At 40.2% G+C, this 25,434-nt stretch overlaps 1 protein-coding gene across 1 annotated transcript in view; it reads left to right on the forward strand.

The window, feature by feature from the left end:
• The window catches only part of Grin2a (glutamate ionotropic receptor NMDA type subunit 2A), a 410,670-nt gene that overhangs the window by 277,541 nt on the left and 107,695 nt on the right, over positions 1 to 25,434 (forward strand). Inside the window, exon 5 of the mRNA XM_036198178.1 lies at positions 10,766 to 10,880. Coding sequence (XP_036054071.1) covers positions 10,766 to 10,880 — 115 coding nt within the window. The remainder of the gene's footprint in view (positions 1 to 10,765; positions 10,881 to 25,434) is intronic.

Raw genomic sequence — 25,434 nt, forward strand, 5'->3', positions numbered from 1 at the left:
TTCAGGAAACCAGCCCTTGGAACTCGGGAAATGGCAGCACAAATGGTAAATTAGCCAAAAAATGAGAAACACTAAATGGGTTATGGTGGCATTTATGAAAGAGTAAGAGAATTAAAGTCTGAATGGAAAGGGTGAATAATAAATATGTCTGGAGAACATTTGAAATAATCAGATTGTGGAAGTTAAGAGACAACTGTGAGGTAAAAAAAGACAAAGTAGAAATTGGAAAGAATGAGACATTTTGTACACACAGTCTCACACGGCTCTTACAGGACTGAGTGCCCTGGACATGACCACACCCAGGTGCCCAAGAGAAGTATGGCTTTAAAAAGACAGAACAGTGTCACAATAGGGTGTTGAGCAAAGTGACAGAGTGGGATAATAACAACAACCTGTGGGAAGTGTTCATTTAATTGCTTTTATTAGACAACAGCTGTGTACTAGGCGTGTTCAGAACGTCCTGTGTGTTTTGAGCTATGTTAGGTGATGGGGAGTTTATAGGGTTTATTTTAATTAAAGTGTTTTTAATCATATATTAGTTATACATTATAATAATTTTCATCATGACATTTTAATACTTGTATAAAATGTATTTTGGTTATATTCTCCCTGTTATTCTCTCTTGTCACCCTACACCCTACACTACTACTGACCCTTCTTCTTCCCAATTGTCCCCTCTTCACAATCTTTTTTTTTTTTTTTGTGACTCAATGAGTTTAATTAGGATTATTGGCAGGACCATGGGAACATTGCCTGTTGCTACACTGAAGAAAATGGCTCTCTCTACCAATGACCATTAATTGCCCCTAGGTCCTCAGAGAGGCAGCCTCTTTGCCACCCCGTGGTGGATGCTGGTCTGTGTGATCTTGTGCAGGTGATCACAGCTATGCCACACCTGGAAGACAGTGTTCTGAAGCATTTCAGTCCTTCCTTCAGCTCCTACCTTTGTTTTTTGTTCTCTTTTCTGGTCCCCAAGCCTTGGTGAGATGTTCCATTTGGGGCTCAGCTTTCAACAGTCATTTACTCTCCACACTTTGATCAGTTGGGTGTCTCCACACTAACTGGCAGCACTAACTGATCTATGGACATAAACAGGATTATTTGCAAAACAATCTGATGGTCACAACATGGCCATTTAACAAAACCAACAGTGGAGTATGTGTAGATGGAGAGCTTCTCTCCAGGTTCCACCAAGCCCCTGCGGTCCCACAACCCACGTATAAAATAATCATACAGACACTTATATTATTTAAACTGCTTGGCCATTAGCTCAGGCCTACCATTGTCTAGCTCTTACTCTTATATTTAGCCCATTTCTGTTAGTCTATACTTTGCCACATGGCTTGTGGCTTACCGGTATCTTTACATGTTGCTTCTCATGGCAGCGGCTAGAAGTGTCTCCTCCCAGCCTTCCTGTTCCCTGCCTTCTCCTCTTCCTTGTCCCTCCTATACTTCCTGCCTGGCCACTGGCCAATCAGAACTTTATTTACACAGAACAATATCCACAGCAAGTATGTGATATTTTATTTGTGCTGAAATGTGATATTTTATTTGTATGTTAATAAATAAATTTTGCCTGGAAATTAGAGGACATAGATAGCCAGCCATAAACAAAAATCAGGCAGTGGTAGCACACACCCTTAATCCAGTCACAAGGCAGGCAGAGTCTCTGTGTGTTCAAGGACACAGCCAAGTGTGGTGACACATGCCTTTAATCCTAGTACCAAACATAGAGACTTAGAGGTCTGTATAGACAGGCAGTGACGAGGAAGTGAGGTGGCTGGGCTTAGAGCCAATGAGAAGGCAGAACAGCAAGGCAATAAAAGTGCAGGTTAGACAGGAAGAAGTTGGTTCTTTTGGGAAGCTACGGAGGCATGGTGAGCTAAGGTTAGCTGGTAGCTATTCGTATTTCTCTGATCTCTACGGCTTTCACCCCTGTGTTTGGCTCTGTGTTTCTTATTTAATAAGACTGTTTAGAAATTTGTCTACAGTGGAGGAGGTGGAGAGGTCTCAGAGCATGTAAGCTCCCCCACACACACCAGGGACCCAGCAGGAAGCATCATGGGCATCTCATTCTTTAACACCATGAAACTTCAACCACATAGAAACCCTGATTCTGTTTGTGTTCTTTGAATGGTTATCAGTACTAGATTTCTGCCAGGTGCTATGTTCAGGTTTCATTAAGCAATCAAAAAGGAAGCCTCCTTTATGATGCATACATTCTGCTTATTAGAAAACAAAGCAAAATTACCAGAACCCAAAGAGATCCTAAGCCACGTGTCCAACAGAAATTGAAGAGCTAGCTTTTCTATGTGAGTTCTGGGGGATCCAGCTCAGGTCTCATGCTTGTACACCTATCCATGGAGTTATCTTCCTAAACCCTCATGTGTTCTTATCACTTTGTTTTAAAGAAAACACTTTTGAGATCCAGGGTGTGGGGCTGCAGAGATGGCTCAGTAGTAAAGAGGACTCAGGTTCAGTTCTTAGCACTCAAGTGACACAGGCCACAGTTGCTTGCAGTTCCAGCTCCAGAGGATCTGACACCCTTTTCTGCCTCCATGGGTGCATGAACAAATGAAGAGAAACCCACACACAGATGCATGTAATTCAACAACAGCAAAATGTTGAATAATATTGAAGTATTTATTTAACATACATATTGAAAAAATAAAATACAGGCTTTGTATTAGACCTATGGCATATCTTAATCCAGACCACCCACATAGCAAGTGCCCCTGTGACTCATGCTTCCATCATAGACACTGCTGGTCTAGAGTGAACTTGAAATTTCTGGTCCAGTTTCATTCCATTTGTGAAATAGGAAGATGACCTCCCTATTCTCCCTTTGGGTCTTGGCCATTCATAGAACAGCAAATCCAAGCAGTGGAGAAAGGGCCATTCAACATAGGCAACAGCCTTACATCTCTAAGGCCATAGCTACTACAAGAAGCTTGTCGGTGCTTGCGCTGCAGATAGTACATATTTGTTTGGATTAGTGCTATGTAGACCACTTTACCATCACTGAATGATGGGAAGACAGAAGCAAACCTTTGCAGAGCACCAGGTCTCACCACCTTGTGCATTTTGCTAGAATACTTTCTTGTATTTATCGTTCCTGATGGAAATATTGAAGATGTAATTTGAAGCTTAGCAGCAACCAGGGTTTCTGGTATGTTTATCTGGTTCCTAAAGGTGTGTAATCAATTTTGATAAGCAAGACAGTGATACGATTTTGCTGTTTAATATAAGTGCTCAGCAGGTAATAATGGGGACAAAGCAAAGTGGTATATAATAGTATCTCCTTAGGTAAAGAATGTTGCTCTAGTGTAAGTTTAAGTGGGAAGAAAGCCTAAGGAAATATGGACTGTCTTTCTAGAAACTGGATGGAGGAATTGAAGGGAATAGGTACTTACTCCCTGCCAACTTCATAATGTAATTGGTGTTCAGCAGAAATTTCTGTTAGAGCTTTTTTTTCTCTCCAAAAGGACTAAAGACAGGAGCTAGACAGAGATGATATTAACATTTAGTACATGGAGTCACTACTCTAGAATACTGAATTGTAAGGGAACACAGTAAAAATTAGGACATGAGGTATAGTTGCTTTCATATAATCTGGAGCAGATTTGCCAAATCTGAATAATCACGCTGCTAAATGCACCTTGTTTAATTAGGAGATGGAGGGAAAGGAATGACACATAAGGAATCAGGATAAGAAATTAAAGAAGGTTTGAGCAAATTCAACAGATAAATCCAAAAATGGATGACAACCCATGCTGGTCTCCTGCTTAAAATGATGAGTGTGATACTCAGGTCACATAATGTCACCTGCAAATGCTTCTCATGTGGGTCACCTATGCCCAAACTGAAGTCTTTATTCCCTGAACCACTGTGTTAGTTAGTTTTTTCTTCAATCAATCCACCAAAAAGAAACATTTCTTTGTTCTCAGCTTGGGAATCTATGATTGGGAAGTTAAGTTTTAGGGCCAGAGTGGAGCAACATGTCATAGCAGATAAAACTGCTCACCTCTTGCTAAAGAGATGAAAGAATGGAAGGGACAAGGATATCCACTGTCCTCTTAAAGGCATAATCCAGTTACCTACCGACTTCTCAATAGGCACCACTCTCAAAGCTTCTGCCTCCTCCAACTGTAGCACCCTGAGCTTCAATCTTTTAGCATGTAGGTCTTTGTGGGAGGCAGTCAAGATTCAGCCTGGAACACTTACCTTTCTAAACAGAAAATAAGCAGGATATTTCCAAACCTCTTGATAATTTGTACAGACATTTAGGTTATGAACTAGACCTCGCCAAAGCTCCATTAATCCAAAAAATGTTGAATTATTGAAATTTGGCATGACAGTGTACTGGAGTCATTGAGAGATACCTCTATGAACTGGTCTTCCTACCTATGAGTTTGGGATGTGAGGCACAGAAAGTTCTTAGGTGGCTGTTTTGTTTTGTATTTGTTTGTTTGTTGTTTCTTAATGGTTTGGCTCATCTTTACAGCAGTTACACAGCATTCAACACATGTCCTGTTGTAGCGATTGGCCTGTTGGTGCAATCACTTTACCCCACACACTGTTTCCTTTGCCCTCTTTCTCTCCTTGATTACTACCTGGTTCCCTCTGTTTTGGTGCCTTGAGAACTTGCTCTTCCTGCCTCTACCCCAATAAACAGGATGAGTACAATCCCCTTAGTACAGCTGTTGAAACATTTCCTTCTGTCTCTAACTTCACTTCTCAAGCCACTTCCTTCCCCCCATACCCCATCTTCCAATCCCTCTGACCCGATTCTAACTCTGATAAAACTCATTATGATGCTTCATCTCTCTCCCTTTTACTATGCAGTTTTCCCATGCAAACTGCTGTTGCTATCCCCTACTGTCTGTCTGTCTGTCTGTCTGTCGGACCCTTGCTTTTTTCTGCACATGACCCAAACATGTTCTACTTTGTATCCTGATTCTAGCCCTGGAGTTACAATAGAACTTAACACAGCTTACCTTATGAACATTATCAGATTAATGAGTAAACATCGTTCATTTTATATTTGCCATTCTTTATTGTTATTGTTATTTTTTGTGACTTCCAAACCTTGAGAACTATATGGTTATTTTTGTACTACGTTCTTAGCAGATTTCACAATACAGAGCATGCTTGATATGTAGTAGGTCCTCAGATGTGTCTATTGGATGGAATAATGGATATATTAATGGATTATTGATGGGTTATGGATAGATAATCTATTGATGTGTAGCACATGGATGGACTGGTAGATAGACAAATAGATGGATAAGTGTATTGATGGGCTTATGAATATGTAGGTAAATGTATTTGTGGGAGATGGCAATTATGTATAGTAAAATGTATTGATGGATGGATAGATGGCACATCTTACGATGATATGTCAATAAACTTAACTATCAAGCATCAACTGGGTACCTTCTGTGTGCTAGGCAATTTGATAGGACCAAAAATAATTATGAGAAATGAAACCAAAACTTCAGCTTGCAAGATAAAAGCAGCTTAATTTAGCTCCCAATTAGTTACTTTGAAAGCCTACTGACAATGAGGAATTTAATGAAAGTCCAATGTCCCTCTAATTCATCAGTCTATGCAAAATCTTTTCATGAGTCCTATGCACACAGGGTGTGAGATGGAATGTGAGATGGAATGTTCCCTAGATGTTCCTATGTGGCTCTACTTAGCTCATCATATACCATCTAAGAACCATCAACAGTAAGGATCAAGAGCAAACAAGTTTCTACTGCCTAAATAGTGAATGGTATTCAATTAATGAACAAAAGTGTTGGCTTTCCCTCTAATGCAAAGGCTTTGCATGTCTGTTCTGCCAATGGCAAACCCAAATGTTTCTCTACTTACAACCTTTTATTCACAGTTTCCCATGACTTCTGAACAAACTCCCAGTGCTTTAGCATGCCATACAAGGGCCCCCATTAGCTCCTTAAGAAGCTGCTTCCTGCTTCTTCTGGTACATCACTATCTCAGCTGATAACTCCAATGACCAGAATTATTCCTCCTACTTCTCCTTTTTCCTTCAGTATCCCCAAAAAGGGCTCCCCAGACATTCATGTGTAGCTGAAGTTTTCCTGGTCCTGTCTGGCTCCTGCAGCCCCCATGGTCCTACAGCTGCTCAGACCCAAATAAACACACACAGGCTTATAATATTTTTAAACTATGGCCACGGCAGGCTTCTTGTTATCTAGTCCTTGTATCCTTTTTGTTTGTTTGTTTTTCAAGACAGGGTTTCTATGTGTAGTTTTGGAGCCTGTCCTGGATCTCACTCTGTAAACCAGGCTGGTCTTGAACTCACAGAGATTTGCCTGCCTCTGCCTCTCTAGTGCTGGGATTAAAGGTGTGTGCTACTGACACTTGGCTAGTATTTATATCTTAAATTAACCCATTTCTATAAGCCTATACTTTGCCAAACTGCTTGTGGCTTACTGGTATTTTACATCTTGTTTCTCATGGAGGTGGCTGGCAGCATCTCTTCAGCTCTGCCTTTCTCCTTTCTCCTTTCTAGTTAGAATGTCCTGATTAACCCTATTCTGCCTCACCATTGGCCAAACAGCTTTATTTATCAACCCATCAGAGCAACACATATTCACAGCATACAGAATGATATCACCCATCATTTCTCATTTTCTTTCTATTTAAAAGGAAGATTTTTAACTTCAACATAGTAAAATTACATACAATAAAACAGATATTAAGCAAGACTTATAGTTATAATATCTAGTCTATTTGTATTTGGCAAAATTAAAGAAAATGTTCTATATATCTTATATTTGTGAGTCTAAGTTTTCATTACCATAACCAATGAAAACCATAATTATAACTATCTAGTCTTCAACTACAATAAAGACCTGAGAAGGATATAATATTACCTAAGTAAACAGGAAGTGCACTGTAAGCAACTTCCAAAAATCTGGAATGACAGAGACAGCTGCCTGCCTGGACAGTCCCCTAGAGTTCTTCTGCAATGTTGAGGCATCCATCTTCAGCCCATAGGCCTAGTCTCTCAGTCATTTCTCTCTGTGTCCTGTAGAATGTCTGGCAGTTTCTTCTGAAAAACAGTTACCTGAAGGACCATCTCGCCTTGCAAAGTTCAGTGGTCACATTCCTATGGGTCCTGCATGTCCAGTTGATATAACATTTTGTCAAGCAGTCCAGGCAAGAACAGTTTCTTGTCTAAACGGCTTTCATCCAGGAGCCCCTCATCAACTTTTGCAACTTTCTCATTCTCCAGCTGTCATTCTGTCATGTGCCTATGTCTATGAATTGTAAGAATGGTTGGCCAGAGGGTAGAGAGGCACTGTGCCTTTGATTCTGCATCTATAGGACTCACTGTAAAGCTTGACACATAAGAAACTTGTAATAAAAAGTTGCAGAGTCAAAAAAATATGTCTAGGTCTGGTTAGGTGGCTTAGTTGGTAAAGGGCTTATCTTACAGAGACAAGCATCTGAGTTTGCCCCTCAGAACCCATGTAAAAGTGCCAGGAATTATGGAGCACCTGAAATCCAAGCACTGGGGAGGCAGAAACAAGTGGATTCCTGGGGCTTGCTCATCAGCCAGCCTAGCCTATTTGACAAGCCACTAAGAGACCATGTCTCAGAACACAAGGTGGGTGGCATTCCTGAGGAATGACATCAAGGTTGTTCTCTGGCCCCCATCTGGCCCACATATACATATGCCTCCTTGCATACATACTCAAGGAAAATGTCTTTCTAGCAAACTATCATAGACACTATAATGCCTCAAGTAGAATAGTGATTGCTCAGCTTGTTTTTAGAACAGTGTTTATGTTGAAGTGTTTGATTACAAACAATTTGAAGAATAAAATAGAACAAAGGAAATGGGAAGTACCTGCAACTCTTTGGTGCACAGGCAGGTTCTCTTCTTAATCCTCTCTTTCTCCTTGAACATTTAATGCTGAGTGCTTTTTCTACATAATTAGCTTGTTGCTGAGAACATGATATTTAACAATAATTATTATTTTAATTTATGGGTGTGTGTATGTGTGTCTATGCCACCTACCTATGGGGGCCCTCAGAGGCCAGAAGAGGGTGTGTGATGCCCTAGAGCTGGAGTTACAGGCAGTTATGGTTCACCTGATATGGGTACTAGGAACCAAACTTGAGTCTTCTGGAAGAACATTGTGAATTCCTAACTACTGAGTTATCCAGCCCCAAGAGCATGACTTTCAGTAGTGTAGATGGCACATGCGATGGATATACAGCATGGCTCCTCATCATTTCCCTTGTTTTTTTCAACTTGTCTGTGGAGATTTGGTCTCTCCTATGTGGTCACTTCTGCATTATAGAAGGTCAAAGGTGGACATGTGACCCATTAGATCAGTCTCCTATTTTGGGACATTGTAGTTTCTTTCTCCTCCTTAAATACTTACACTTCTTTATCTGCTTTTGATGAGGTGAATATAAAACCAGAGAATGCTTTCATACCTTCTCTTTCTGATGAAGTTTTCAAATGCCTCAGTCTATCATACTATTTTTATGGAGTGTCTGTGAAGGTTCCACAGCCATGTTTTCTTAAAATATTTTTCCTGTTTTATTGTGTGCATGTGTAGACACACATATGTTATAGTGTGTAGAGGTCAGAGGACAGCTTTCAGGAGTTGGATCTTTCCTTCCACCACATGAGTTCCATTCCAGGTTTGGTGGCAAGTCTCTTTGCCTGCTGAGGCATACTGCTGGCCCTTAGACATATTTAACATCACACCTATCTCAAGCTTCATGGAGATATTAAACCCCTGGGGCACCTTTTCATCTAGTTCTGGTGGATGAATTGTGCTGGGTATGCTCATTGGAGTCCAACTTGATCACATGCAAGAGACTTTGGAGGATCAGAGTAGAGAGGGAACAAGAAGCATTAAGCAGCCAGATGTACCCAGGTCAGAGCTGGTCTTGTGGATAGGACACAGGCCCTTGATCACTTGCTGCCTCATCCTTTCCTTGCACCCAGCTCAGAACCCTGCTAGTTTTCCACGTTCCCATGTCCCCTGTCATGTAGCATCTTCTCTCTCTGCTGCTCTTCTTCCCTTTTCTCCCTTCCTCTCTCTTCTTTGGCAACCACCATGGTCAAAGCCACCCCTGTCTTTCTTCTTGATTGAAGGAGCAGCATGGCCCTGTAAATAGCACCCTGTTTATTCCTAGTCTCCTTGACTATTCTCTGCACAGTTATAGCACTAAGTGCTATTGAAACTCCACGATTAAAACCCTTCAATGGCTTTTCATTTCAAAATAAAGATAAAAGCAAACATGGCCAACACTCTCAGCTTTACCCACCATCTCAATCTTTCCTAACATTACACTTCTCTTTCTATCTCCATTTCAACCTCAGTTATTTGTTTCTGGTGTCTTGTGTGTACCATAGACACTTGCTGACCTTGATTCATTAGCCTATTCCCATTGTCTTTACACCATCAATGCTGACTTACTCCATAGATCAAAACATACTTCCTGAGTCTTATTCCTCCTTTTTTTCTTTCCTATAATATACCTCTCTTTATCTCCCACTCAAAGTGTGTGTGTGTGTGTGTGTGTGTGTGTGTGTGTGTGTGTGTGTGTGTAGAGGCCAAAGAATGACACTGGGTATCTTCCTCAGTTACTCTCCATGTTTGTTTATTTATTTTTTTTGAGACAGAATCTCTCTCTGAACCGGAGATCATAGTTCAGCCAGATTGCCTGGCCAGCAAGCCCCAGGGGTCATCCTGTCTCTGCTGCTGCACCGGGATTACAGGCATGTGTGTGCCCATACACAGACTTTTCACAGGATTCAGGGATCTGAACTCATGTCCTAATGATTACATAGCAAACGCTTTGCCAACTGAGTCATTTCCTCAGCACCATACCCCTTTTTGTAGCATGTCAGAGATTTGCAGTTGATCAGCTACTGTTCGTCCTCTCCCTTAGACTATAAACCTCATGAGAGCAGGGATCACATCTGTTTCCTTTTTATCTCCACCCAACTAGCTGAGTGCTGACAGGTAGCAAATAAATATTAGCTGAATGAGTAATAAACAGATGGGCTACCATTGCTTTGAATTGAAATCTGTGTGGTTTATGAGGAAGCAATTCCCTTCTGGGGAACCTATGGACAAAGAATAGAGTACACAGGGCTAGAGAGGGGCTCAGCAGTTAAAAGTGTTTTATGTTCCTGCTGAGGACCTGAATCCAGTAGCCAGTTCCCACGATACACGATCTTATCACCACCTGCAATTCCTGCTCTCTGGGATCTAATGCCCCCTTTTCTTCTAGCTTCTGTAGTCACCCATATGTGTGTGGGCATTCATACTTACACACACACACACACACACACACACACACACACACACACACACAGAGAGAGAGAGAGAGAGAGAGAGAGAGAGAGAGAGAGAGAGAGAGAGTTGGCAGGGAGAGACTAATATGTGTTCAGATTCTCACATAAGAAAATCATGTGAGTCCAGGCCAACGATTTAATAGTCAAAATTGTTAAACAGTTGACTATTAATGCCTTGATACAGGACTGGGATCCTGAGAATGAGTCCAGGCTGGTGGACCAGACTGTGTGTAGTTGGCAGTACCTCCATAGGTTCTGACAGGTCCACAGCTGGAGGCTCTATATGATGGTAGGCAATCGTTATGCACATTCATGCTTTAATACTGTGCTGATGGCAGCACTCACTCATTTGCTGGATGCTCTTTTCAGTCTTCCCTAAAACATGTCTTTCTCTCTTCCTCCATCTAGATTTATGGTCAATGTGACATGGGATGGCAAAGACTTGTCCTTCACTGAAGAAGGCTATCAGGTGCACCCCAGACTTGTGGTGATCGTGCTGAACAAGGACCGAGAGTGGGAAAAGGTAAGTGTGTGCAGAATGCAGCAGTAGAGGGAGAGTACCCCCTCCCAGAACTCATCCTGTGCAGTGGTTCTGAGCTCCCTTCAGAAGCCCAGGCCAGCCTTTCTGAGAACCAGGCAGGTGCAAATGTATAGGAATGCACTTATAGTCATGTGATGTTCCCAGGTCCCAGCAGACATAGTTCTGGACAGATTTAGGACAATTTAAAGATAGTTAAGCTCCAGTTACAGAAAAGCAGTACCAAATGTCCACTGTAGCAAAGATCACATTGATTTTCTTGGCTCTTCTAAGCATATACCATGTTCACAATTTGCCATTTTGTGAATACCCTGTATTTTTATTTACTTAGTCTTTTACTCTAAGTAAACTAGTTTTCAAAACTTCAGTGTATCCCTTCTATGGCTTTCTGTAAATCATATTGAGGAGATGGAGCATATAAGTCTTACAAAGCACATATCATAGCACTGTATATTAATGCTGAAAAGTCAGTATATAAAGAAAATAAACCACACCATATACTGTACAACCTGTGTCACAGAAGAGAGACTTGGTAGAATTCACTGAGCTCTCAGATACACAATACCTGTCCCTGTGGCACACCTTTCTCCACATCCTAACTACCAAGTCAGTCCCCACACTATTCCACAATGAGTGCAATAAAAGGTCAAGGCCCAGGACACATCATGTAAGCAGAGGCAGAGAAAATGTAAGAGCCAGAGGAGGGATCAGGGACCTGTGACATGCTGTCTTCTGAACATGGATCAGGGCAGTTACATACATGAACTGAGGAGGGAGCAGGGTCCTGTGAAATGCTGTCTTCTGAACACAGACCATGGCAGTTGCCTCTGTGAACTCACAGCAGCCGTGGTAGCCTGCACAAGCTCTGCAGAAGATCAAGCAAGTTAAAAGTCCAGCATGGATGTGGGGGAGAAGCTGAGGCCCTACACCTAGTTGAGGAGATCTTGGCATTGAGGACTGCTAGGAAGGGAGAGTCACTTTTCTTTTGGAATGTGGTCACTAGTAGCTTGCCCATGCCCCAGCACACCCATGCATATATAGGCAGCATTAGTTGGTCTTAGTGAGTTACAAATACAAATAAAATAAAAAAGATCAAAGTATAAAATGGTATTGTTGACTAGTATTTGACAAAACATGCCTTATCTAAATGATATTGGCATCTTAAAATTTATCTTTGCTTTGCACCTCAAATGGAAGAGCGAGAGGCCCAAGAGAGGAGGAAGTTCTAGGGCAGGACCAGGAGAAAACACTATAAGCAGTAACAGAGCTTTTGCAGGCTCAGTGACAGACCCCTAAAGGGCGACAGGGAAGCTACATTCACCAGCTAAAAATTGTGTGTTCCTTCAAGAACATGTGCAAAATTCACCGAGGTAGACTATATTTTAGAATACAAAATGAGTCTCATATTTGGAAAAATGGAAATGGTACAGAATGAACTCTCTAATAACAGCAATATTCAAATAAAGTTCAGCAGTAAAGATATATCCAGAAAATGCATGTTTGGAAATTATGACACACTTCTACTTAAATGTTAGGTCAAAGGAGAAATAAAAGAGATGTTAGAAAATATTTCAAACAGAATGGTAGTGAAAACACAATGTATCAAAACTGAAAGGGTAAAGCTGAGTATGTGTTAGGAGGGAAATTGATGGCTGCAATTTGTTATAATTAGAGGGAGTGTGTGGAGCTGGGGCGATGGGTCAGCTTGTTGCTCTTCCAGAGGACTAGAGTCCAGCACTCATGGTTGGCGGCTCATACCTGTTTGTAGCTCCAGCTCCCACCTATCTAGTGCCTGTCTACTGGCTTCCTTGGGTATCCACTCACACATGGCACACATTCACACAGACACAAATACATGTACATAAATAAAAATAAAATAGATCTTTTTACAAAGACAAATTGTAAAGTCCATAATTTATCCTTGAAAAAAGTGCTATCTAGTGACATAGCTCTATAATTTCATCACTGGGAGACTGAGCCAGAAGGCTTGCAAATCACAACCATATCAGACTGCAAAGTAAGACTTTGTCTCTCTGTCTCTTTCTCTTACAGCACATTAAAGCTAGAAAAAGAACCTGAATGACACAGAAGGTAAAATAATAGATACAAGATTAAAAGTCAACAATTTTGAACCCAACATTTAGGAAAATTTTAATAAAGGGAAACACAATAATTAATACTAAAACACAAAGGTGATACCACTACAGACATTACTAATTCTAAGTAACAAAGAAGAATATTACATAAAATTTATGCCAACAAATTTGACAGTGCTGTTAGGCTGGGAAACTACTTCAGAGAAACATGATTTTCCCAAACTGACATGGGAAGAAGTCATCTGAATAGTTTATATTTGCTAGGAAGTTGACTATGTAACAGAAAAAACTTCCCCTTTGTTGGTGGGAAAAATTAATTTATTTGCATTGCTCGCATTTTCTACTGTGGTGATAGGACAACAATCTTAATGTCCAAATGGCTTCACTATGAATTCAATCAAATGTTTAAAAAATCAGTAAGAGCAATATACACAGTTTTTCACCATCTTACTAATCACAGGCAATAATGTTGCCTAAAAAGATAATGCATCATGGAGAAGAGGCATTTATTTTAGGAATGCAATATTGGCTTCACATTCAAAAACTAAATTGATGTAATTTACCATATTAACTGAATAAAGGGGGAAATTATATAGTTATTTCAACAGATGCAGAAAACACATTTGACAAAATTCACTATCCATCTTGATAAGAAGGCCAATTAAATCCTTAATCTGATGAGGGCTGTCTATGAGAATCCTATAGCTAGTATCTTTTTAAATATAATATTATTTTCATTCTTTTAGAATTTTATACATGTATAGAGCAAATTTTGATTATATTCACCCCAACCCCTCCAGATGCTTCTAGGTCCCCTTACATGACTCTGTCTCAACTTCATGTCCTGTTTTAAACTTGATTCATTTTTAATTTTAATCCTTATTGCCTATTGAACCCAATTAGTCCTGCTCCTGTACACATCCATGGGACTACACCCCCAAAGAAACTGACTCCTCAGCCCCCAGCAGCCATCAATCATCAGTGACTCTTCAACTAGGAGGCATGCTCACTAGCCCTTCCCCACCTATCATGGGCTGTTGACTGCCTTGACCTTGTGTAGGTCTTGTGCGGACAACCACAGCTGCTATGAGATCATGAGAGCAGTAGCCATATCATGAGATAGTGAAAAGAGATCCGAAAATCACAATGAAGTGATATTGATTGATAATGAAACGTTTTAAGATTTTCTAATAAATGGCATCATGCCAGCTCAAGGGGCATAAGGAACTAAAAATAAACCTGGACAATTTACTCACACTGTATACAAAAACTACTTGAAGCAAATTGTAGACTTGTATCAAAATTTAAATCAGAAAGTTTCTAGAAGGTGATGAAAGAGGATTTGGAAGGCCCAAGGGGACCTCAGATTTCTTTTTTTCCTTTTATTTTTGAAATTATAATATAATCACACCATTTCTCTCTTCTTTTATTCCATCCAACCCCCCCCCCCCATATATACAATGTAGCTCTCTTCATGGCCTGTTTTTTCATTAGTTGTTACATGCATATACAATAATATATATCCTTAAATATAACTAGCTCAATCTGATAACAGATTTCTTAAACATCCAGTAAGCATAAAAATTGTAATCTTACAAAATAAAAAAACATTTTGGTTATATAAAGGCATTTTTAGAAATAAAAAGACAAAATACAAATTGAAAGAGATAATATATGTATATTGTGAAGGATACATATTTAGGAGATGTAAACAACTTACAAATCAATAATAAAAAAGATCAACAGTATTAATAAAAATAGTAATTGTCTTAGATACTTCATAAAGATACTATCAAATGTTGATACATTCAAGGAAATGCTTAATATCACTGTTCTTAAAAGGGAATATAAATATTTACATGTGTGTGTTGTGCTGAGGATTGAACCAGTTAGTTTCACATGCTAGGCAAGTTCTCTATCCCTGATTTTATCCCCGTCATAGGGTCAGGCAAATTAAAATAATTCCTAGGATTCAGGTTCATACTCACTTAGTGGGTATTAATACAAATATTGACAGTATTATTTTCTGGTGAGAGCTTAGCGTCTCATACATTGCAGATGATGATCTAAATTACAACCACAAAGAGAAATTGTTTGGCCTGGGTTTTATAAAGAGAACCATACATGATACACACAGACCTTCTCACCCAGGAGCACCATTCCTAGTTACAATGCTAAAGACATACATGTATACATCCAATAATACATGTGTATGATAATGTTAATGCAATTTTATTCATACAGCAAATATCAGAAATAATTTTAGTTATGTCTATAAGGAAAAGAATAAATAAAATATGCTATATTCACAAAATTAACTGCTTCTCATTAATAGGAAGGAAGGAATTACTAATATGTATACTGATGGTGATAACTAAAAATCATTATGTTGAACCAAAGGAAATAGAATCTAAATATTGTAATGTATTATTCATTTATATGAAGTTCAAAAAGAGGTAAAACTTTCTAATGAGGTTTGACAGCAGAACACTGGTTGCTGTCTTAGTGAAGGACTGTTGCTAAGAAAGAAACTCAGAGACTTCTAGAGTGATGGCAAGGGTTTTCATTCTTGAACATTTTTCAGAGTGCATCCAGCTATGGCAGCAGCTCTGCTTACCTATTGCATTTCTTTGTACCCGACTTTAAAAATTACATTCTATAGCTTGTGATACTCAGCACAATTAACCAATAGATTTTTCTGAGCACTCATATGTATGACCCCTCCAGGTACTGACATTATCTAGAATAGCAATATTCATCATTTAATGATCGTTGATTTGCTCTGTTCTTCCTCTTGATGATTTACCAAACATATAACTGAAAACATTGTGTATTAATTTAACAAGTGAACACATGCCTCCATTGTGCCTGGCACTGTTTTATCTTTGGACTCTATCACTAAGTAAGAGGATAATTTCTATACTCAAGGCAGGTGATTCAAGAGTGGAGAGATGTGGGTGAGATGGGAGTCTTCATGTTTCTGTTATGCCTTCAGGGAATAAAACATTATCTTCTGGTTTACCGTCCCTGGGCTTTCTTTCCTCTTTCTTCTGATAAACTCTGTCATTCACTGTGTCAAGTGTCTCACGACTCCATCAGTGTTCCTAAGGCATCTGCAACTTTGAACATTTTGTTTCTTTGTCTTTTATGTATCTCTTATTTTATTAATTCCCCATTTCCCAGGATTTCCTTCCATGGATACCTGCCAAACCAAAATAGGAAGGTTTGTTTTGCGATCATAACAGGAGGTAGAGAATGTTGTTGAGTTGGGAAGTTGTTGGCATAATCTAGAGATCACTTTTGAGCTGCAAAATTATTCTTGTTGGTTGAGCTTGATAGTCAAGGCTTGGGCTTGGCTTACAACTGTGAAATTTCTGTGCTGCCTTTGGATTGGGTTCATATGCTAAGGAGCCAGCTCACAAACAGGTCACTGCAATGCAGGTGATAACACTGAATGAAAGAAAGATGCCTTTGACATGTTCCACTTCCAGATACAAGAATGCTTTTGAATAATCTGTAAAGCCTCACATTCCTGTTGAGATACAGCAATGGCCCCAAATGCAGCTCTGGGAGTTGCTGCCCAGTTGAGCTTACCATGTCCAAATAGTTCCTGTCAGTGCCCTATTCTCCAGCACACAGGGATCCAGAGCTTCAGAATAACTCCCCGGGCTTCTGTCTCTAAGACATGCTTTCCCTGAGCTTCCCAGAGCACCATGCTGGTACAGCAGGTCAGCAAAGGGGCAGGGTTGCAGGGAGGAACTGGAATTCTGTAACACAGAGGCATGTTCTTTTCACCTGAGGATCATCCAGTGGCGTCACTGCAAGCAGTGCATGAAATGAGGGTTTTATGAAAAACGTTAAGGACTCTCAGACGGGTGCTGGTGTTTGTTGGGCCTTTGTGTGTGGCTGGCATGGATTCTTCTAAGTCCACACACTTCCCCAGAACCCAGAGCTAAGCAACCTTTCTCTTGCAAATCAGACTTTCTGGGTCATTGTCTCTATTTTTTTCTGCTCATCATGGACCTTGGTGGGTCTAGGATTTCTAGAGATGTTTGAAAGTAATACCTCACATGAGATCTAATGAATAATCAGTCCAGGACAACCAACATCCCATGTCCATTAAATATAAGACTGCAGATATCCATCCATATCCTCATGTAGTTTACAAATAAGTCAACCATAGTACAGTGCTATATATAGTCTACTGGCTATGTCTATATCAATCACAGAAAAGAGAGGAAGTGACCTTGACCATTTCATCTGGGTCAGGTCATTCAGAGGATGAGAAATTTAGATTGGGCTTAGTGATAAATTACATTTCATCAGGCTCAACCATTTTCTTATTAACAACTCCTAGGGCCTTCAGAACAATTTTGTTAGCTACTTAAAGTTTTGATAGTTTTTAAGTGAAAAGATATATGTATGTAAACACATACACATGTATATACACATATAGACTATCTTTATATTTTTAAATTAATAAATAAAATGAGCCAATGGTATAGCTAGAGTTTTCTCCAGTCCTGTCTGGCCCAAGGTCAGGACAAATCTCTCTCACCCGCCAGTCCCACAGCCGCTTAGACCCAACCAAGCAAACACACAGAGACTTATATTGCTTGTAAACTGTATGGCCCTGGCAGGCTTCTTGTTATCTAGTTCTTATATCTTTTTTTTTTTTTTTTTTTTTTTTGGTTTTTTGGGACAGGGTTTCCCTGTGTAGCTTTGCGTCTTTCCTGGAACTCACTCTGTAGCACAGGTTGGCCTCGAACTCACAGAGATCCGCCTGTCTCTGCCTCCTGAGTGCTGGGATTAAAGGCGTGTGCCACCACCGCCCGGCCTAGTTCTTATATCTTAAATTAACCCATATCTATTAGTCTATAAGTTGTCAGTGTCTTGTGACTTACCGGTATCTGAACATCTTCTCATGGCTGCGGCTGCCAGCCTGTCTCTGCCTCAGCCTTCCTGTTCCCAGAATTCCCCTCTCTACTTCTCCCACCTATACTTCCTGCCTGGCTACTGGCTAATCAGTGTTTTATTTATCAACCAATCAGAGCAACACATTTGACATACAGAACATCCCACAGCACAATGGGTGGTGGGAAATGTGGTTTTCATACTTACGTATGTTGCAGAAAGGGTGAGTCCAGTACTTACGTATGTTGCAGAAAGGGTGAGTCCAGCCTAGTGATGTATCCCAGGCTAGATAGAAAAAGAATGTGGATTGGAAGAGAGATTTAAGGAGATATTTGAAATGTTTTGAAGCTTAAAATATCACATACAGATAGGACAAAAGCCAACACAGGTTAAAGTGAAACAAAGATTTTATTATTTTCAGAAGATTCAAAGATGAGATTTCTGAGAACACAGGGGACCCTCATTATGAAGGGGAAAAGACCCTCATTTTGATGGGGGAGAATTTCATTATGATGGGGGAAAATTTTCATTATAACTGGGAAGAGCCTTGTTATGACGGGGGAGACCCTCACTATGATAGGGTAGACCCTCACTATGACAGGGGAGACTCTCATGTTAACATAGGAGACCCTCATTGTGACAGAGTGATACTAATGAAAGGGAGAGACCCTCATTTTGAGTGACAGATATAACACAAATTGATAAATGGTCTTGTTAATAAAAAACCCAGAGTCAGATATTGGGGTAAAAGCTGAAACATCAGAGAGGCAGAGAGCAAGCCACTAGTTCTTACTCCTACAAAATCCTCCACCAAAAGAGAGTGAGCTCCTTTCACCCTGACATATCACTTTCTCTCTCTGCCTAGCTCTATCACTTTCTGTCTGCACAGACCTCCAGACCTCTATGGTTAACTAGTGGCTAGTTCTTCCTTCTAATTTTCAGGCAAGCTTTAGTTGTTAGAGTGCAAATAAAATATCCCCACAGACAGTGGAGAGCCTCACTAATTCTTCCTGAAGTAAAGCTCCCATTGTCCTTGACCTGATAGATCTGAATTTTCTCCCATTCTTATGACTCTCATTTCTAACCTTAGTTTTGGTTGTCTTGCACAGAGACACTTCTATATCCTTCCCTTCTGCATAGCTCTGTCTCCTAGTCTACAGAGTTGCCTCCAGAATACTTCTCAAACGCAAAGCCAAGGCCATCCTTGAAATGGGCTCGTTTGCTGAGCCTGCAAAGCTTTGTTCTTCTCCCACTGTTTGGCAAGCCCTCAGATTCAGCTGCTCTCTGCTTCTGCTAGACCTTCTGATAATTCTGTCCCATTGAGCATTCTTCTTTCTTTGCCAGGAATCCATCCTTTTTGCACCAACTCTGCCTCTGGGTGGTTCAAGGTAGGCTGGGTCTTTCACACTGTTTCTGCAGAGCCACGTGCCGACTCTTAAGAGGATCAGCAGTGTGCTCTGCGACTGCTTGTGAGCATATTCTTCTCTTCTTAGACTAGAAGCCCACTCAGGGAAGGATCTGTCTGGCTCATCTGTTTCTTTAGCTCCATCGGAAGGATTTGTACACAGGCACAGATGGGCCCCTCTAAATCTGTTAGTCGTGATGACTTCACTTTCCATTTGTTAAGAGCTATTCTGTACCAAGAACTGAGAATTTTACATTCATAATCTCTTGTAGATGTTTCCAAAAATCCATCCAAATTAGGTTTTTTTAATTCTTATTTCAGACATGTAAATTCAGGATCAGAGAGGCTAGTGACCTGATGAAGATCTTCCAGCTAGGGTATGACAAAAACAGAAGCAAGTGTAGATCTGGTTGATCCGAAAGCTGTGCTTCCCAACTGCATCATGCCCAATAATGGGCAGAGGGTTATTTAGAGGAGAAGGACAGAGAGCTTGACCTCCCACACTCATGCTCATTTTTCTTACTGGATGCAAAAGATTCTACGAAAGCCACCTAATTGGAGTGTGAGATATAAATATTTATTGTGTCTCACAGCCGTGTATCTTTCAATTTGGGTCATTAAGGAAGGGGTTGTACCCTGTCTTGTATGCCTTACACAGAATAAAATAGGGGCCACTTGAAGAATTTCTGGCATTGGCAGAGAATTTAACGTTACATTCACTTATTTATTTCATGTTTGTGGGGGTAAGGATGTCAGAGAACAGTTTGTATGTGTTGGTTCTCTCCTTCTACAACATCAGACCCAGGGATAGAACTTAGGTCATCTGGCTTGGGAACAGGGGCTTTTACCCACTGAGCAATCACTCCACATCTAGATGGGAATTTTGTTAAAGAAAGAAGCAAGCTAAGCTTGCTTTGAGTCTATGGCAGGTTGTAGTGCATTGATGTGTGATTACATGAGGCATGATGATGTATACAGTGTAGATATTGTTTTAATGGCTTTATTGTGGTGTAGAGGATTGAATCCAAGTCTTCACCCATGGTAGGCAAGTGCTATAGTACTGAGTCATATTCCCAGCCCAGACTCTGTTTATTTTGAAATAAGGCCTCATATATTCTAGGATGACCTAACATTCAAGATGCACCTGGGATTCAAGCACCACCCACCATGCCTGGTCTAACACGATAGTATTATTTCCTTTTTCTCAGTACTGGGGATTAAGCCTAGGTCCTTGTACATGCCCAATAAGCACTCTACCAACCGAATTACATTTTCAGCTCTTTAAATTTTAATTGCTACATAATAATTGTATGCATATATATAGTGCAGAGTGATATTTCAATACATATATACCATGTGCAATGATCTGAACAGGTAATTAACAAATCCATTCATCATTTCTTTGTGTTTAGAAAATTCCAAATCCTCTCCATTAGCTATTTTGAAATATACAGTTAATTATTGTCAGTCATAATTATTCTACAGTACTACAGTAGACATTTTCTTTCTATCGCAACTATACTCCTGGACCCATTACAGATCTGTTCTCTACTCTGTTGTCCATCCTTTTCAGTCTAAGATACTGTGTGTCCATTCAATCGCTGTCTATACTGATGATGTTTCCATCATCATTTGCCATCTTCACTATCATGTTCATTCTAGGATGGTTCAGGAAATCATAGAACTCATGAGGATGTGTGTGTGTGTGTGTGTGTGTTCAATATTTCACATAAAGAGCCATCTTGCCCAAGAACTGAAATATTCGTATAAACAGTGTACTTGGCTTACACACACAATGTTCCTATGAATATTTTAAAAATAAAGCGTGAAGGGAAGGCACAGTCGTGAGGATGTCTGTAAATGACAATGGGTAGAACAATCACATAAATTGTGCTTCTGTCAACAACAGCAGCTTGTAGGTCAAACCATGCATTCTGATTATAGTCAGCACTAAAGACGTTCTGTGTTTATGTTTGTGTTTTCCATCTTTTTTTTTTTTAACTATCCCATCTTTGGTATCCAAATACCAATGCTCAGCACACATTCACAGGGTGGAGAGGAGACTGAATGGTACTCACACCCAGGAACATCCTCAATGAGGAGGGGGTCACAATCATTATTTTTTTATGAGTGCAGTTTCTTGGGCTGTTTTAGAACCAGCTGAGGAGAGAGGTAATGGCATTAGCTGGGCTGCCACCCGTGTCTGAATCTGCATCTGCAGCTTCCATGTGCTTCCCTAGGGATTCCAATGGTTGTGAAAGATGAGGAGCCACTGCTAGGGACATGCATGTGCCCCCATGATTCCAAGATCAGAGTTCTTGTTAAGAACCCTTGCTTCTTGGCTTTTGTCTCTTTTTCTGCTCTGGAAGATTCTGCTAAGCTGAAATGCTTAGACCAAATGTGGGAAAAGAAGGAAGGAAAGAAATTAGAATCTTGTTGAGTCTTTCTGTGTGTGGAGGGTACATGCACAGGAGTGGGTACACATGCATGTGTGTGTGTGCATAATGAGACTGGAGGTCAGCCTTGGATGCTGTTTGTCAGGCACCACCCACCTTGTTTTATGGGGCAGAATGTCTCACTAGCCTGGCGCTCACCAAATAAGTTAGCCTGGCTAGCCTGCAAGACTCAGAGACCCATCTTTGCCCACTGAATTACAAGCAGGCACCAACAAGCCTAGCTTTTGTTGTATTTTGAATGCACTCTGAGAAATTAGACAGTTACTAGTAAGATCAAATGAAGTGCTAGATATGGCTGTGATTCAGGACCTACATTGTCCTCGATGCATAATAAATATGAACTTATCAAATACTGACCCCAGTTCAATCTTCCCCCATTACCAGGAGTAATGGAATTGGGGATACTTAACCCTCATCTATTCACATTCATTTTATCAAGGACTTTTTCTTGAACATCAGCTGTATGTACATCATTGTTAAGGGTTGAAAATAAAATTTTAAAAAGCCACTCTTTAAGAGACTCAGAGTCTAACAGGGCACCAGGGTGTGCTCAGAACTTCAGCAGAACATGAGGCATGCTGCAGATGTTGAGAAGTGACTCCAGCGTGTCAGAGAAGATACATATGAGGCAGAAAAAAATCTATTCAGAATGCTTCTCATTTGGTCAGGGGCTCAGGGAATAAGCACCATCTGGACTTCAGAAGCTGACAGGAGAACCATGCACACAAACTGAAACATCTCAAACTAAGGCTTGGAGGTGAACACACCCAAGTTCTATTCGGGTGTGACTGGTGTATGTCAAACAGAGATTGTGACAGAGAGTTCTGAGAATGGCTCAATAGCATTTACCCTTTAAACAGAAATTATAGTTTGCATGAATCTTGGAGCAATCAAAGAGCCATTTAAAGAAAATAGAGTTGTGAAGAGTGATCCTCTGAAAGATACAGTATTGGTGTGAGTTAGCTCTTTACTTCTCCTAGAATTCATGGTTTTGATGAGCCATTGCTCTTGTGGTTACGTAGTGTTACATGACAAGAAGGTATTTGTCATTTGATACTGAGTTTCCCCAGAAAGGAGAGGGGCTTCTAAGCCACTGTCATGAGATGGTTTTCTGTTACTTGGATTTAAGGACAGAATGGGGTCTTAGTAAGTTCTCTTCTTGTGGCTCTGACAAAACACCTTCAACTAGACAATGGTGCTACTCATCTTGGGGTGTGGCTGTCTTTCCTCCAAAGACAATCAAAATAATTCCTTACAGGCATACCCAAAGTCCCCTTTCCTAAGTGATTCTAGCTCCTGTTAAATTGACAACATAGCCATCACAAGGGCGCTGTGTAAGTGGAAAGCTGGAGCTGCAGTCAGTCCTGAGTCCTCTGACCTCAAAGACCTGAATTTAGCCAGCACTCTCTGAGAGTTCAGCATCCTCTCAGACCAGAATGTAGTTTTGTGGTACCCTGAGAACCAAGCTGAGCCTTCCCGGACTTCAGACCTACAATGCTGTCAATAATAAATGGGTGTTGTTACAGATGGCTATATTTAGGGGTTTATTGCACAACAATAGAAAAATACAAACTTTTAAAAAGAATTTAAGACTGTGGTCACTGTAATACACATTATAGACTATAAGACTTTATGTATTGACCTTTGAAGGCACTGTTGAAGATCTTGAGGTAAGAGGACCATATAGAAATAAAAGGAAGAACTAATCTTTATTTAGCCCTCATGGTGTGCCATGGAAGGTGTTGGGCATTGGTCTAATTCTTATATCAGCACTGAGACTCCATGGCTTTTCTTTTCAGCCGAGGAAAAGAGGCCAGGAGAAATGCTTCAGCTTGCATGCAGAGCTGGTGAGCTGCAAAGTGTGGAAATTTCACCCAACAGCCAGTACTCACAGACATAAATTGGGATGCGCATACAAAAGTGGTAGTTGGCATGACTCTTCAAGAAGTTTCCTAAAGGGCTATTTAAGGAAAATGGAGTTGTGAAGAACCAATGCTCTGAAAGATGCAGAGCAGGGAGGAAGTGGGTAGTCGGGTTTTTACAACGTTATTTTAGGTGTAGGTCTGAGTTAGTTACTCACAGATCGGGCAGTTCTAGAGCAAATTTGTTGCATCTGTATGATACTGATCATCTCTCCTCCTTTATTTTCCTCCCTCTCCTTTCTCCAAAATCCACATTTAAAGTCAAGTGCGCTTTTTGTAAAATAAGTTTGGTAATATCACCAACCTTAGCAAAGTCTTATGGAATTTAATTTGTTTCCTTATATAATGATCATTAAGTTTCTCAAATGATGTGAACCAGAGAGGGAAAGTTAAGTCATTACAAAGGACTTAAAATTATCATCTGTCTTCCCCAGAGTCATGCACAGGAACTATTTTAAATACCCACATAGTACAATATGTCAGGTCACAGGAGGGAAGGTACAGTGGATCTCTGTAAATTAACTTGTCCAGCTGGGATACAGAATGCCATCTCCTAATGGTATATATGTTCTGGTTTTAGACAAGTTGTTCTATTTTCTTTCTTTATTCATTGTTTAATTTTTTTGTATTTAGTTTTAATCCACCTCAAACTGATGTTGAACCAGTGGTATCCTACAAGGCAACAATCTGCTAAAATTTTTATAGATTCCAAAAGTTAAAACAGCAACAACAAAATGCAGTTTACAGAAAAGGTATCTCTGTGGGAACATGCATTGATAGGGTTATTAATGATAAAGATAGGTGATAATGGTAGGGTAGCTATGTGATGCTGATAATGAATGATGATGGTGATGCTGCTGCTGCTGAAATTGTGATGGTGATGATGTGTAGTGATGATGACCAATGTGTGACTATTTTGTTTATTTTTATTTGTTCTTTAAGAATTTCATATAATATCTTTTGATCATACTTAACTGTTGGATATGTGGCCTTCCACTGGAACACAATCAATCAACCGTGGACATTCTTTTAAAGAAAACACATTCTTCCTCTTCCAGTATCTATCAATTACCAATATGTCCTTGGCTAGGGTTGCAACTTGGTGCCATCTCCCCACTCCATGCTGGGATTTTGTCCGGCTTGATCTGGCACAGTTCCTGTGCATTCTGTCATAATCACTGTGTGTTCACATGTGCAATGGCCCTTTGGTGTCCTGAGAACACTGCTGCTGCCTTGTCGTCACTTGCTCCCTCTTGCTTTGACACTCCTTCTGTCCCTTTTCTGTTGTGATCCTTAGCTTTGGGAGGAGGGGGTAGAATAGAGATGGCCCATTTAGGCCTGAGCATTCTACACTCTCTGAGTCTCTGAACCTTGACCTGTTATGGATCTGTGTTAATCACAATCTACTGCAAAACAAAAATCCTTTTCCAATTAGGATTGAGAGATGTACTAACTTATGGGTTTAGGGATAAGTCATTTGAGTCTGTTTAATTCTGCATCCATTTAGCAGAATAATAATAGTAAGTTCTCCTCTAACACTAAATAAAGACCTTTCAAAAAAGTCATATGGAAATCTACTACTGTAGAAACTTTCTGAAAATGTACATGTAGATACATAAAAAGAGTTTAAATGGAATTAACTTTTAATGGGGGCAACAATGTCCTTACTAGACATCATAGGCTATCAAAGAAGTCCAATGCTGGAAATGGAGTTGTTGGCCACTGAGATCCCACAGATACCTAAAC

This window comes from Onychomys torridus, chromosome 8, assembly GCF_903995425.1.
Source record: "Onychomys torridus chromosome 8, mOncTor1.1, whole genome shotgun sequence".
In the NCBI taxonomy this organism is placed as follows: Eukaryota; Metazoa; Chordata; class Mammalia; order Rodentia; family Cricetidae; genus Onychomys; species Onychomys torridus.